A 13,151-nucleotide genomic window follows, 5' to 3' on the forward strand; every position below is an offset into this window, starting at 1 on the left:
GTACGCCGGCTCCCTCGGCCAATAAAGCGAGATGAGTGCTGCAACCCCAGAGTCGTCCGAGACAGGACCTAACGGTCAGGGGTCCCTTTACCTTTACCTAAATAAAGAGTGATAGATTAGAAGCACTGGTGTCGAGCTGAGTTATTGAAGACACCACGCAGACACAGACAAAGCCATTATACGCTGCGTGTGAACTCTGCTACTATCCGACAACTGAGAAGAGAGGCAGCGCACGAGTGGAAACCTGTGGGTGCCGTTGAAGTTTGTCAGAGTGCCAATAAATCAGATTTATTGCAGTGCCATTGCAGCAGACACTGTGGGTCAAAGGATTTACGACCCACAAACTTTAACACTCCCTCTTGTGTGTGACACCCCTGTAGGAAGTTGAATATGGCTCTCCTATCTCCTCTCAGTCTCCTCTTTTCCAGGCTAAACATACCCAACTCCTTCAACCGTTCCTCATCAGGCTTCATTTCCAGACCCCTGATCACCTTGGTCACCCACCTTCCAGCTTCTCAGCATCCTTCTTAAATTGTGGTGCCCAGAACTGGACACAGGACTCCAGGTTGGGGGTCCGACCAAGGCAGAGCAGAGTGGGACGATGAGACACGTTTCAGAGGCCCTCCGCTGTTGATGTTGCTCCATCCTCTTTTGGCCCTTTGCAGCAATTCGTCCGAGTTGTGGCAGTCCCTCTCTACTGAGGAAGTCGTGGAGGAGCAGCTAATGGAGAATTTGCTGGCCAGGCTACAGGACCACCACAGCACTGAGCTGCAGACCTCCGCTGCCTCTATTGCCGTGAGTCTTGCCATATCTTTGGAGATAACAGAGCTATGGGTCTCTCTGAACATCCCACCCGCTCTAAAAGGCCATCGATAGTTAAAAGCCAAAGGCCTGGTTAACAAGAAAGGTTTTTCCCTGGCACCTAACGCTATATAATGACGGTGCCAGGCGAGCCTCCCTGGGGAGAGCGTTCCATAAGCAGGGAGCCAATACCAAAAAGGCCCCGTTCTCGTCTTGCCACCGTCTGAGCTGGCCTGGGCAGAATGAAGATTGGGATCTAATTGGCAGATCTCTGGGTGATTTCAGCAGATTGGTAAAAGTTCCCAGTTCCCCATTTCTTAACAAGAGGACTGCCCTCAGTTACACTATGAATATTAGGCACTAGATTGCTTTAGATTGCCTGCTGAAAAGGATTTATTTTTTCCAGCAAGCCAGTCGAGGCATATAATTTTATTACTTATATCTGTTTTAAAATATTTATTAGTTTTGTATTTGCTTTTAATGACAGTGGTTCTGTATATATTTTGTTTAGCTGCGAGTGTTCATTTCTGAAGCTTATTTTATGTTTAGTGACAATTTGGGCATTTCAAGGGGTTGGACTAGATGACCCCTGCGGGTCGCTTGCAACTCTACAGTTCTATGAAGCTGCCTGTCAACATAATAAGCATTTGTTTAAATGTTTGTGTGTGTTTGCTCAATGATGATCTTACATATTGTTTTTCATTGGACTGTGGGTTTTAGTCGCGTTTCGTCTCCCGTTTTATTTGCAATCCGATTGGAGAGATTTTTCTAAATCAGTTTTCTAAAGCAGTTTCTAAATCAAAATAAATCAATACTGCTGAATTGAAGAAAGGGAGGCGGTGGTAACCAGGAGGCACATCTTGTGTGGAAGGACTGGGTGCCCCATTTAGTCAAGAAACAGATTCCTGGACTTCATAATAAATAATAATAATAATAATAATAATAATAATAATAATAATTTATTTATACCCCGCCCATCTGGCTGGGCTTCCCCAGCCACTCTGGGCGGCTTCCAAAAAAATATTAAAATACTATAATACATCAAACATTATAAGCTTCCCTAAACAGGGCTGCCTTCAGATGTCTTTTAAAAGTAAAATAGTTGTTTATTGCCTTGACATCTGCTGGGAGGGCGTTCCACAGGGCAGGCGCCTGTGGTAGTTGTTGTTCTCTTTGACATCTGGTGGGAGGGCGTTCCACAGGGAAGGCGCCACTACCAAGAAGGCCCTCTGCCTGGTTCCCTGTAACCTGGCTTCTTGCAGTGAGAGAACTGTCAGAAGGCCCTCAGAGCTGGACCTCAGTGCCAGGTAGAACGATGGGGGTGGAGAAGCTCCTTCAGATATACTGGACCAAGGCCGTTTAGGGCTTTAAAGGTCAGCACCAACACTTTGAATTGTGCTCGGAAACGTACTGGGAGCCAATGTAGGTCTTTCAAGACCAGTGTTATGTGGTCTCTGCGGCCGCTCCCAGTCACTGGTCTAGCTGCCGCGTTCTGGATTAGTTGTAGTTTCCGGGTCACCTTCAAAGGTAGCCCCACGTAGAGCGCATTGCAGTAGTCCAAGCAAGAGATAACTAGAGCATGCACCACTCTGGCGAGACAGTCTGCGGGCAGGCAGGGTCTCAGTCTGCGTACCAGATGGAGCTTATGGTGCCTCTATGGACAGCTGTGAGTCCAAAATGACTCCCAGGCTGCGCACCTGGTCCTTCAAGGGCAAAGTTACCCCATTCAGGAACAGGGAATCCTCCACACCTGCCCACCTCCTGTCCCCCAAAAACAGTACTTCTGTCTTGTCAGGATTCAACCTCAATCTGTTAGCCACCATCCAACCTCCAACTGCCTCCAGACACTCACCTGGCATTGATGACAAAACAGATCTTGCTTCTCCATTAGCACAGATCAAGCATGGCTAGCTACCAACCTGCTTCCAGCTCAGATCACACACCCTGCCCTGGCTATTGTTCTCCTACCTAGCAGCCAGGTGACAGTGGTGGATGAAAAGCCCACGCATTAGACTGGAGGGCATCATCCCTTAGTTTTAGTTCTTGTCAGGATTCAGCCTCAATCTGTTAGCCGCCATCCAACCTCCAATCGCCTCCAGGCACACACATAGGACCTTCACTGCCTTCACTGGTTCTGATTTGAAAGAGAGGTTTGAAGACTTTCGCACCAGGGTCCCTGACACAAGGGAGAATTGTCCTCATGGCCTCCACACCCACTCTTTTCTCCTGCCTCCCCTTTCAGATCACGCAGGCTCTCTACGAGCTCATCTCGGTGCCTGAATCCAAGTAAACTGGCAAAAATGTATAAATTTAAATCAAACAAATGCTGGAAATGTAAAAAGAAGGTTCCTTTTATCATATGTGGTGGTCTTGTAGGAAGGTTAAATTTTATTGGGAAATAATATATAATGAATTGAAAAGGATGTTCAAAATAACTTCGATAAAAAACCCAGAAGCTTTCCTTTTGAGAATTATAGGGACAGAACTACCTAAATTGTATAGAAACTTATTTATGTATGCTATTACAGCAGCAAGAATTTTCACTTGCCCCAAAATGGAATAAGCAGAAGTCCCAATAAAGGAAAAGTGGATACAAAAACACGTGGAATATGGCAGAGATGGCGAAACTTACCGGAAGGATAAGAAACCAAGATAACAAACTTCTTATAAAAGAATGGAAATTGTTTATTGAATCTTTACAGATAAATTGTAAACAGATAAAAACATGGGCAGGATTAATGTAATAACCTGCAGTTTCATAAGAGTATATATTTAAAGCAGATGGATAAAGGAGCAAGTTGGATATGCAGAAGATATTAAAAAATTAAAATAAGCAACTGCAGAAAGAGGAGGAAGGAAGTCAAAGTTTGGAAATGTTAAATTGATTGTAAAATTAATGAAATATATAAATTTGAAAAATATAAATAAAAAACTACAGTGGATGCTCGGGTTGCGAACATAATCCGTGCGGGAGGCACGTTTGCAACCTGCAGCTTTCGCAACCCGCAACACTGCATCTGCGCATATGCGGGTAGCAATTCGGTGCTTCTGCGCATGCACAAAGCACAATTTAGCGCTTCTGCACATGCACGACTGCCAAAACCTGGAAGTAACCCGTTCCGGTACCAGGAGGCACCAGGAGTTTCGGCGGGTCCATAACCCGAAAAAATGCAACCTGAAGCGTCTGTAACCTGAGGTATGACTGTATTTTAAAAAGACACAAGAGAATTGTCCTCAAAGCCTCCCCACCCACTGTTTTCTCTCCTCCCCAATCAGATCACTCAGGCTCTCTACGAAGTAATCTCAGTGCCTGAATCTAAAGACACCATCCAGAGACTTTATCCAGACCTTCTGACTGCTCTGCTCATCGAACTCTACTTCAGCAACCAGGCCGAAGCTCTGCCGGATATGAATTTCCTCCGGAAGCAATGTGGTCGTGGGGAAAACCTCGCGAGGTGGGTACCTCAGTTGCCCGGTGAGGGCATTCAGTGTCAGGAGTTCAGCCTACACTTGAGTAGGACCCTGGCAGAGACACATGCCCAACTGGCATATTCCCTCCCTCCTGGGCAATCGTTCAGGAGCTTCTAAAGCTTTCTTCAGCCTGAACATCACAGCGACCAATGCCAACCGACACTGGCACACTTAGGGATCTGCAGAGTTTGCACAGCTTTGTGTAACAGACCTCAGCAACTCAGCATTTTGGCTAATCTTCTTTATTTACATATACAGTGGTACCTCGGGTTACATACACTTCAGGTTACATACGCTTCAGGTTACAGACTCCGCTAACCCAGAAATAGTACCTCGGGTTAAGAACTTTGCTTCAGGATGAGAACAGAAATCGTGCTCCGGCGGCATGGCAGCAGCAGGAGGCCCCATTAGCTAAAGTGGTGCTTCAGGTTAAGAACAGTTTCAGATTAAGAACGGACCTCCGGAACAAAATAAGTACTTAACCCGAGGTACCACTGTGAACACACACGGAGCACTGCAACATGGCTCCCTCTCTCTCTAGCACCAGACAGCAAAGAGAGAAAGAACAAAGGACAATAGCCCCATTTCACGGAACACAGTAACACAAACATCCTGTCTCCGTCACTTCCCACTCTGTGGAGTGAAAACACATACTATCATGTGAAAGACAACAATCCCATGACTGCAATCATGGAGCAGGAATTCTAACATTCAGATTAGCAAATGTCGCTTTTTAACCTGAAAGTGTTAAAAGAGTATTGGGAAATAATTTATAACGAATTGGAAAAAAGAATGTTTAAAAGTACTTTTCCAAAGAAACCCAGAGTCCTTTCTGTTGGGATAATTCAGACTGAAATTCCCAGGTGTCAAAAAAAGACTATTTATGTATGCCAATACCATGGCCAATGTTTTGTTAGCCCCAAAATTGAAAACAAGCGAAGTCCCAACCAAAGAAGAATGGCAACATAAGCTGACAGAATATGCGCAGCTTGCAGACTTAACATATAGAATAAGAGAACAAGAAGAACATACGTTCAGAGAAGACTGGAAAGCATTTATTGACTATATAGGTGGAAATTGTGTATGTTTGAAAATGTAGGCAGTGTTAAGATAAATTCAACAGTGTAAACAAGTTTTGATGGATGTAATAATGGAATACTGAATGGTTTAGTTTATGTAAAATATGCAGGGATTTGTGTTATGTACAATGAACCATGGAAAGAGGAGGAGGGAAGTCATTGATATTTTAAGGTTGCTTAAATGAATATTCTAAAATGCATAATAGAAGAACTTAATAAAAGTTATATATTTTTAAAAAAGATTAAGAAATGTAACCTGGTTAGTCTCTCTGCAGTCTGATAGCTATCCATTTTGTTATAACACAGAGCTGGGCTTTTTCACTGGTAGCCCCATTGTTATGGAACATGCTCCCTGCTGAAATAAGAGAGGCATCCATCTGCATTGGCATACCGCCGGCTTTTGAAGACAGGCCTGTTTACCAAGGCATTGCCTTGATCTCTCAACCCACTCAAGTGTTAAAATATAAGCCAGGCACCTATGTCGCTGGGCACCCACAGTCTGAGGCCTGACCTGGGTCCTCTGCTAGTGGGTGACAAGGAGAGAACGCTAGAATTCGTAAACAGCTGTATGTTGGAAAATTCAGGACAGTTAAAAGCACTTGTTCATGCAGCACATAGTTAACTCCCACAGGAGGCAGTGATGACCAACAACCTGGAAGACTTTAAAATGGGATTGGACAAATTCATGGAGGGCTTTGGGGGGCTATTAGCCAGGATGGCTCTGCTCTGCCCTCTTGTTGCTCTTGTGTTCGAATCCTGCTTGCGGGTTTCCCACAGGGATCTGGTTGGCCGCTGTGGGAAAAGGATACAGTCATACCTCGGGTTGAGCATGTTCAGGTTGCGCTCCGTGGCAACCTGGAAGTAATGGAGCGTGTTATGGAGCGGAAGCGGCAAAACGCGACCCACGCGTGCGCAGACATGCTGTCGCGTCTTACGTTATGTTCAGGATGCGAACGGGGCTCTGGAACAGATCCCGTTCGCATCCCGAGGTACCACTGTACTAGATTAGATGGGCCATTGGCTGGATCCAGCAAGCCCTTATGTTCTTACATTATTCTGAAAGTGACTTCTCCATTTCTACCCAGACTAATATTATTATCAACGACAACAACAATATTTATGTATTGCTTGCTATGAATTATGTCAAGGCAATTTCACAATGCAAATAATAATAATAATAATAATAATAATAATAATAATAATAACAATAATAATAATAATAATAATTTATTATTTGTACCCCGCCCATCTGGCTGGGTTCCCCCAGCCACTCTGGGCGGCTTCCACAAATACCAAAAATACACTAAGATGTCAGACATTAAAAACTTCCCTGAACAGGGCTGCCTTAAGATGTCTTCTGAATGTCAGGTAGTTGTTTATCTCTTTGACATCTGGTGGGAGGGCGTTCCACAGGGCGGGCGCCACTACCGAGAAGGCCCTCTGCCTGGTTCCCTGTAGCTTTGCTTCTCACAGTGAGGGAACTGCCAGAAGGCCCTCGAAGCTAGACCTCAGTGTCTGGGCAGAACGATGGGGGTGGAGACACTCCTTCAGGTATAAAGACATGCACAAAACAATTGCAGGTATAAAAATGGTTAAAACAATTAAGAGCCTGCTGGGTCAGGCCAAATGCCTATCTGGCTGAGCATCTTCACGGCCTGATCCTGCAGAGCTTCACTTATGTCCTTATGTAACCAGGCCGTCCTCTTGGCTTAGCTTTTCAGTGGAGGCCCTCAAGTTGCTCCTGATTCGCACTGGCTGCCGCTACGAGGTCACGTTCATGGAGAGGTCGCGGGGCTGGAGCATGCTGCAGAGTGCCAGGGAAGTGCTCCAAGGGGCCACGCTGCTGGCAAGGTGAGGGCCCTGCTGTTCCGTCGACTTCGCCCCTGGCCAAGGAGAGGCGCCCACCAGCACCCAGGCTGCCACGCTGGCTCTGCCGTTTTGAAAACCATCACAGCTCTTCTCCAAGGGAGCCAAGGCCCTAGGCCCAGAAGGCTGGTGTCAGGTTTCAGGGAATCGGCTCCACCACCACCCCGGGGGGAGGTAGATAAGCAGAACAAAAGAAAAGGAGTCTTCTTACCAGTTAGAAACTTTAATAACCACAGCGAGAGAACAGGGAGTCTTCTCTTCTCATGAGGTGGCCAAAGTCTTGGAGCCTCAGCTTCAGGATCTGTCCTTCCAGTGAGCACTCAGGGCTGATTTCCTTCAGAATGGAGAGGTTTGATCTTCTTGCAGTCCATGGGACTCTCAAGAGTCTCTTCCAGCACCATAATTCAAAAGCATCAATTCATAGAATCATAGAATCATAGAATCATAGAGTTGGAAGAGACCACAAGGGCCATCGAGTCCAACCCCCTGCCAAGCAGGAAACACCATCAGAGCACTCCTGACATATGGTTGTCAAGCCTCTGCTTAAAGACCTCCAAAGAAGGAGACTCCACCACACTCCTTGGCAGCAAATTCCACTGTCGAACAGCTCTTACTGTCAGGAAGTTCTTCCTAATGTTTAGGTGGAATCTTCTTTCTTGTAGTTTGGATCCATTGCTCCGTGTCCGCTTCTCTGGAGCAGCAGAAAACAGCCTTTCTCCCTCCTCTATGTGACATCCTTTTATATATTTGAACATGGCTATCATATCACCCCTTAACCTCCTCTTCTCCAGGCTAAACATGCCCAGCTCCCTTAGCCGTTCCTCATAAGGACCAGCCTTCCTTATGGTCCAGCTCTCACTTCCATACATCACTACTGGGAAAACCAGAGCTTTAACTATACGGACCTTTGCTGGCAAGGTGATGTCTCTGGTTTTTAAGATGCTGTCTAGGTTTGTCATCGCTTTTCTCCCAAGAAGCAGGTGTCTTTTAATTCTGTGGCTGCTGTCACCATCTGCAGTGATCATGGAGCCCAAGAAAGTAAAATCTCTCACTGCCTCCATTACTTCTCCTTCTATTTGCCAGGAGGTGATGGGACCAGTGGCCATGATCTTCGTTTTTTTGATGTTGAGCTTCAGACCATTGGCAAGATGGTCTGCTGCAATTTGCATCTTAGTTTCTTCAGGTTTTATCCTTCTTGAACCCACGTGGATTCAAACTTAGAAACCAATCAGTTCTTTGGATTAATTAGCAATTTGCCAATGGTTACGTGGAGGAACAATAACTCAGGCTTGTTAGCTGAATTCTGTTTATCAAAAGGGCCTTGAAGATTAAAGCATTCCCAGAGACAGACCAAATTCTTTGAGTTGTAAATTAGCCAGTTAACCCTCTCACACTGAATCTACGTCCCAGAAACCCAGGTGTCAAAACCACAAATCAGTTAGAAACTTTATTCTTATGAAGGGAAAGAGATAATCCTGTTCACACTTTTAAAGTCGAAAGTCTGTAATTGAGACCCAGATACGCATTCCCAACATTCTACAGTCTGGTTCTCCCAGCATGCTCCTCTTCTACATGAACCAAAGTTTTTTACCTACTGAGATTTCCCAATATCACAACAAGAGGGGTGCTGCATTATTCAGCTGTGGCCGCCTCGCAGGGGTGGCGTCACCTTCCTTCCTTCCTTGTAACAACATGGCGCCTTCCCACTGGTGTCTTCCAGAGCCATGCTGCACTTTGCTTGTCCCGAAACAATGAGGATCCTGGACATGATGTTCTCTCTGCTCAGCAAAGGCAGCAAGAAACTCAAGCCGACCACCATTGCTTTCTTCGTAGAGGTAAGAGATGCGCAGGACAGGTAGAGCGACAACCTGGGACCAGGTGACCTGAGAGAACGCCTTCTCCCATACAGGGCCAGGTGGGGAAACAGAGCCATCTTTCTTGTTGGGCTTACTGGCGCGTTGCGCCAGGGCGCTGGCCTCTCAGGGGCGCCCCAGCGAGTGGGGGAGCTGCGTGGCTTTGCCGGCGGCCTCCCCTTTCCCTACAAGCCCGCCAGCTGTGCCCCATCAACCATATGGCTGGCGGGCATGCAGCTTGGCTCCCAAGCCTCCGCAGGAGTAATAATAACAATATTTTTTTATTTGTACCCCGCCCATCTGGCTGGGTTTCCCCAGCCACTCTGGGCGGCTTCCAAGAAAGATTAAAAATACATTAAAATGTCACACATTTAAAAATTTGCCTGAACAGGGCTGTCTTCAGATGTCTTCTAAATGTCAGGTAGTTCTTTATCGCTTTGACATCTGATGGGAGGGCGTTCCACAGGGCGGGTGCCACTACCGAGAAGGCCCTCTGCCTGGTTCCCTGTACCTTTGCTTCTCGCAGTGAGGGAACCACCAGAAGGCCCTCAGCTCTGGACCTCAGCATCCGGGCAGAACAATGGGGGTGGAGACGCTCTTTCGGGTACGCTGGACCGAGGCTGTTTAGGGCTTTCAAGATCAGCACCAACATTTTGAATTGTGCTCGGAAACGTACCGAGAGCCAATGTAGGTCTTTCAAGACCGGTGTTATATGGTCTCAGCGGCCGCTCCCAATCACCAGTCTAGCTGCCGCATTCTGGATTAATTGCCGTTTCCGGTTCAACTTCAAAGGTAACCCCACGTAGAGCGCATTGCAGTAGTCCAAGCGGGAGATAACCAGAGCATGCACCACTCTGGCGAGACAGTTTGCGGGCAGGGAGGGTCTCATCCTGCGTACCAGATGGAGCTGGTAAACAGCTGCCCTGGACACAGAATTGACCTGCGTCTCCATGGACAGCTGTGAGTCCAAAATGACTCCCAGGCTGCACACCTGGTCCTTCGGGGGCACAGTTACCCCATTCAAGACCAGGAGGAGAGCGATCCCCGCAGAGGCTTAGGATGGCTGCTGTGCCCCAAAGGCCATCGTTCAGGGCTGGAGCATCTTCTTGGCATGCAGAACCTCTCCAGGTTCAATCCCCGGGCAGGTCTAGAAAGATTCTGGTCCGAAACCCTCAGACGCCTTCTCTGAGCCTATCCTACCCCAGAGGGTTGTTGTGGAGATTGAATGAGGAATGGGAGAACCTCGCACACACAACCTTGATCTCCGTGGGGAGAGAGGTGGAATAAAAATGCAATAAGGAAATAAGAAACGCGCCGTGTGCTTAAAATGTGCAGTGAGGAGAACGTCACCTCGCAAGTTTGAAGAGAGACTGAACCGTGGTCTTCCTTCCCTCTTCACAGGCAACCCCATTCGGAGTCTGTGTGTTTAAGGGGTTAAAGACATTTTAATTTTTGGAAGCTATTTTGATTCCTCCTGTAAGAAATGTGGAGGGGGGGGGGGAGAGAAAGACTGTATCCTAAGGATGAGCTCAGCTCATCGATTTAAAAGACATTTAAATCGAATGGAATTAAATGTAACGGATTAATGAGTTAACTAAATGGCTAATTTTGAGGTGAGTACTTAGTTGATTAAGGTCTGTTTAAACAGCAGACAGGCCTAATGAATTGATTGAGGATTTATTTATTTTTTAATTTGCTTGCCTCTTTATCCTTCCAGTCTTGCACCCTGGGCTGATTACATGCAGCTCAGTCAACCTAAGTAAACATGTAATAAAGATATTGTATGGTAAAGGGTTAAGACCTGGCTCCCCAAATTAATGTTTGGGCTAAAGGCAGGTCCTGGGTCTGAAAAGGTAGAAAACTCCTGCCCTAAACCACCTTGTTGTTTTGCACGCAATGAGAAGCAGATGGGAGGAGAGTTCAGGGATAGTTTTTTAAAAATAATAATAATTTTATAAGTTGTGCATCCTTGTTTCTCAATTTAATCCGTTTACATCGTCTTGCATGATTTGTCGCATTTCATGCATTGTGATTTTCTGCTGTTTTTATCCATTGTGGATGAGTAATTCTTTATTGTAATTGATAACTGTTTAATTATTACTAGCTGGTGTTTCATGTTAGTGTTTACTGTTGGATTATTGCATATTGCTTTATTTGTTTACTTTAAAGTTATTGTGACCTATTTTGTGTAGGATCTGATTGTTACTATTAATGTTTGATGTATTCTTATTATTTTTGTGTGCTGGAAGCAGCCCAGAGTAGCTGGGAATAATAATAATAATAATAATAATAATAATAATAATAATAATAATAATAATAATAAACCACACATACACAAACACGGAGCATTTTGGAGAGTTAATGCAGACGTTTTTACGGCTGTTAGCCCTGCTTGTCTAGGCAAGCTCCATCCCAGGGAAAGAGGTGGTCGCATCCTGCCCTTTCCTCTCTCACGTGGCCGATGGTCCTTTCTTCTTGCTCAGCTTCTCCACTACCAGGAGATTGAGCAGCTGCCGGCGGATCAGATCTTTGAGAGTCTGGAGGAGTGGACCAGAAATCCCAGCCCGGACGTCCGTTCCCTTGGCCTGAGAGCTCTGGGCATCTTAGCCATCCACCCTGATAAGGTGAGGAAGGAGGGGGCGGGGACAACCCCTCTGTTCTCTCACATGAATCGAGAGAATGGTGGAGTTGGAAGGGCCCTCCAGGGTCATCTAGTCCAACCCCGCTTCAAGGAAGCTGCTTTATACTTTGGTTCACCGAGCCCAGGGATGAGGGACGAGGATGAAGATGCCGGGCCGGCAAAGGGTAGTACGGAGAATGTAACGACAGCCTTCCTGGATCAGGCCAGAGAGCCCTCAAGTGCATGAGATGCTGCCTTCTGCAGGAAGGCTGGTGGCGACAGGTTGAAAGTGACTTTTCTGCAATGCTGCCCCACCTGCGGAACTCCCTGCCACCGCCTCTTTATCTGCCTTCCGTCAGCAATTGAGAATATTGCTGTCTAAAGAAGTTTTCTGCTTAGGGTGTTGATCCCCGATTATCTTTGTGCTTCGGTCTTTCCCTGCTGTTTTCCCGCTCGACAATTTGTGATCTTGGCGAATGGATCATGGCCCCTTTCCTGCTTGCTCTCCTGGTCTCACAAGCCACTTTCAGCAGCTCCATCACGGAGAGGGGAAGCAGGGTATAATTTTAAAAAGGTAAATGACCCCTGACAGTTAAGTCCAGTCAAGAACGACTCTGGGGTTGCGGCGCTCATCTCGCTTTACTGGCCGAGGGAACCAGCGTTTGTCTACTTCACAGACAGTTTTTCTGGGTCATGTGGCCAGCATGACTAAGCTTCTTCTGGTGAAACCAGAGCAGTGCATGGAAACGCCGTTTACCTTCCCACTGGAATGGTACCTATTTATCTACTTGTAGTTCATACTTTCGAACTGCTAGGTTGGCAGGAGCAGGGACCGAGGAACAGGAGCTCATCCCGTCGTGGGGATTTGAACCGCTGACCTTCCGATCGGTTTAGTCATGCTGACCACATGACCCGGAAGCTGTCTGCGGACAAACGTCGGCTCCCTCGGCCTATAGAGCGAGATGAGCACGCAACTCCAGAGTTGTCCACGACTGGACTTAACTGTCAGGGGTACCTTTACCTTTATCTGTGGGAATATTGTGGATAGTAGGCTATATTGATTAAATATTATCCTTCCTCACTCACGGTAGTGAGCTGGTAGCAGAGCACATTCTCCTATATATTGCAGGAAGCAATTTGGTAGATTCGTTTGAATCTCTTGAGTTAAGCAAACCAGTCTGGCTTGTCCAGATGTGATTTGTCCCTGGTAAATAAAATAATAATAATAATAATAATAATAATAATAATAATAATAATTCCCATTTAATCCCTCTTTAAAAGAATAAAGACACAACAGTCTTCTCTTAAAAGTAATAAGAAGTTTACTTACATTCACTTCACAGTATGATCCTGAAGGCAGGCTTTAGCTTGTAGTTACAGAAGAGAGTTTGAGTCCATCCCAACCGTCAAGAGACTTTCAGAATTAAAAACTGGCAGTGATCTACCGCCAGTTTGGTGGGT

General features: G+C 46.2%; 1 protein-coding gene across 1 annotated transcript in view; it reads left to right on the plus strand.

Moving 5' to 3' along the window:
• Positions 1–13,151, plus strand: part of LOC114595521 (maestro heat-like repeat-containing protein family member 7) — a 53,872-nt gene that overhangs the window by 23,787 nt on the left and 16,934 nt on the right. Inside the window, exons 12-16 of the mRNA XM_077926865.1 lie at positions 666–795; positions 4,078–4,256; positions 7,065–7,202; positions 8,938–9,052; positions 11,554–11,694. Of these exons, the coding sequence (XP_077782991.1) occupies positions 666–795; positions 4,078–4,256; positions 7,065–7,202; positions 8,938–9,052; positions 11,554–11,694 (703 nt within the window). The remainder of the gene's footprint in view (positions 1–665; positions 796–4,077; positions 4,257–7,064; positions 7,203–8,937; positions 9,053–11,553; positions 11,695–13,151) is intronic.

The sequence above is a fragment of the Podarcis muralis genome, chromosome 4, assembly GCF_964188315.1.
Source record: "Podarcis muralis chromosome 4, rPodMur119.hap1.1, whole genome shotgun sequence".
Lineage (NCBI taxonomy): Eukaryota > Metazoa > Chordata > Lepidosauria > Squamata > Lacertidae > Podarcis > Podarcis muralis.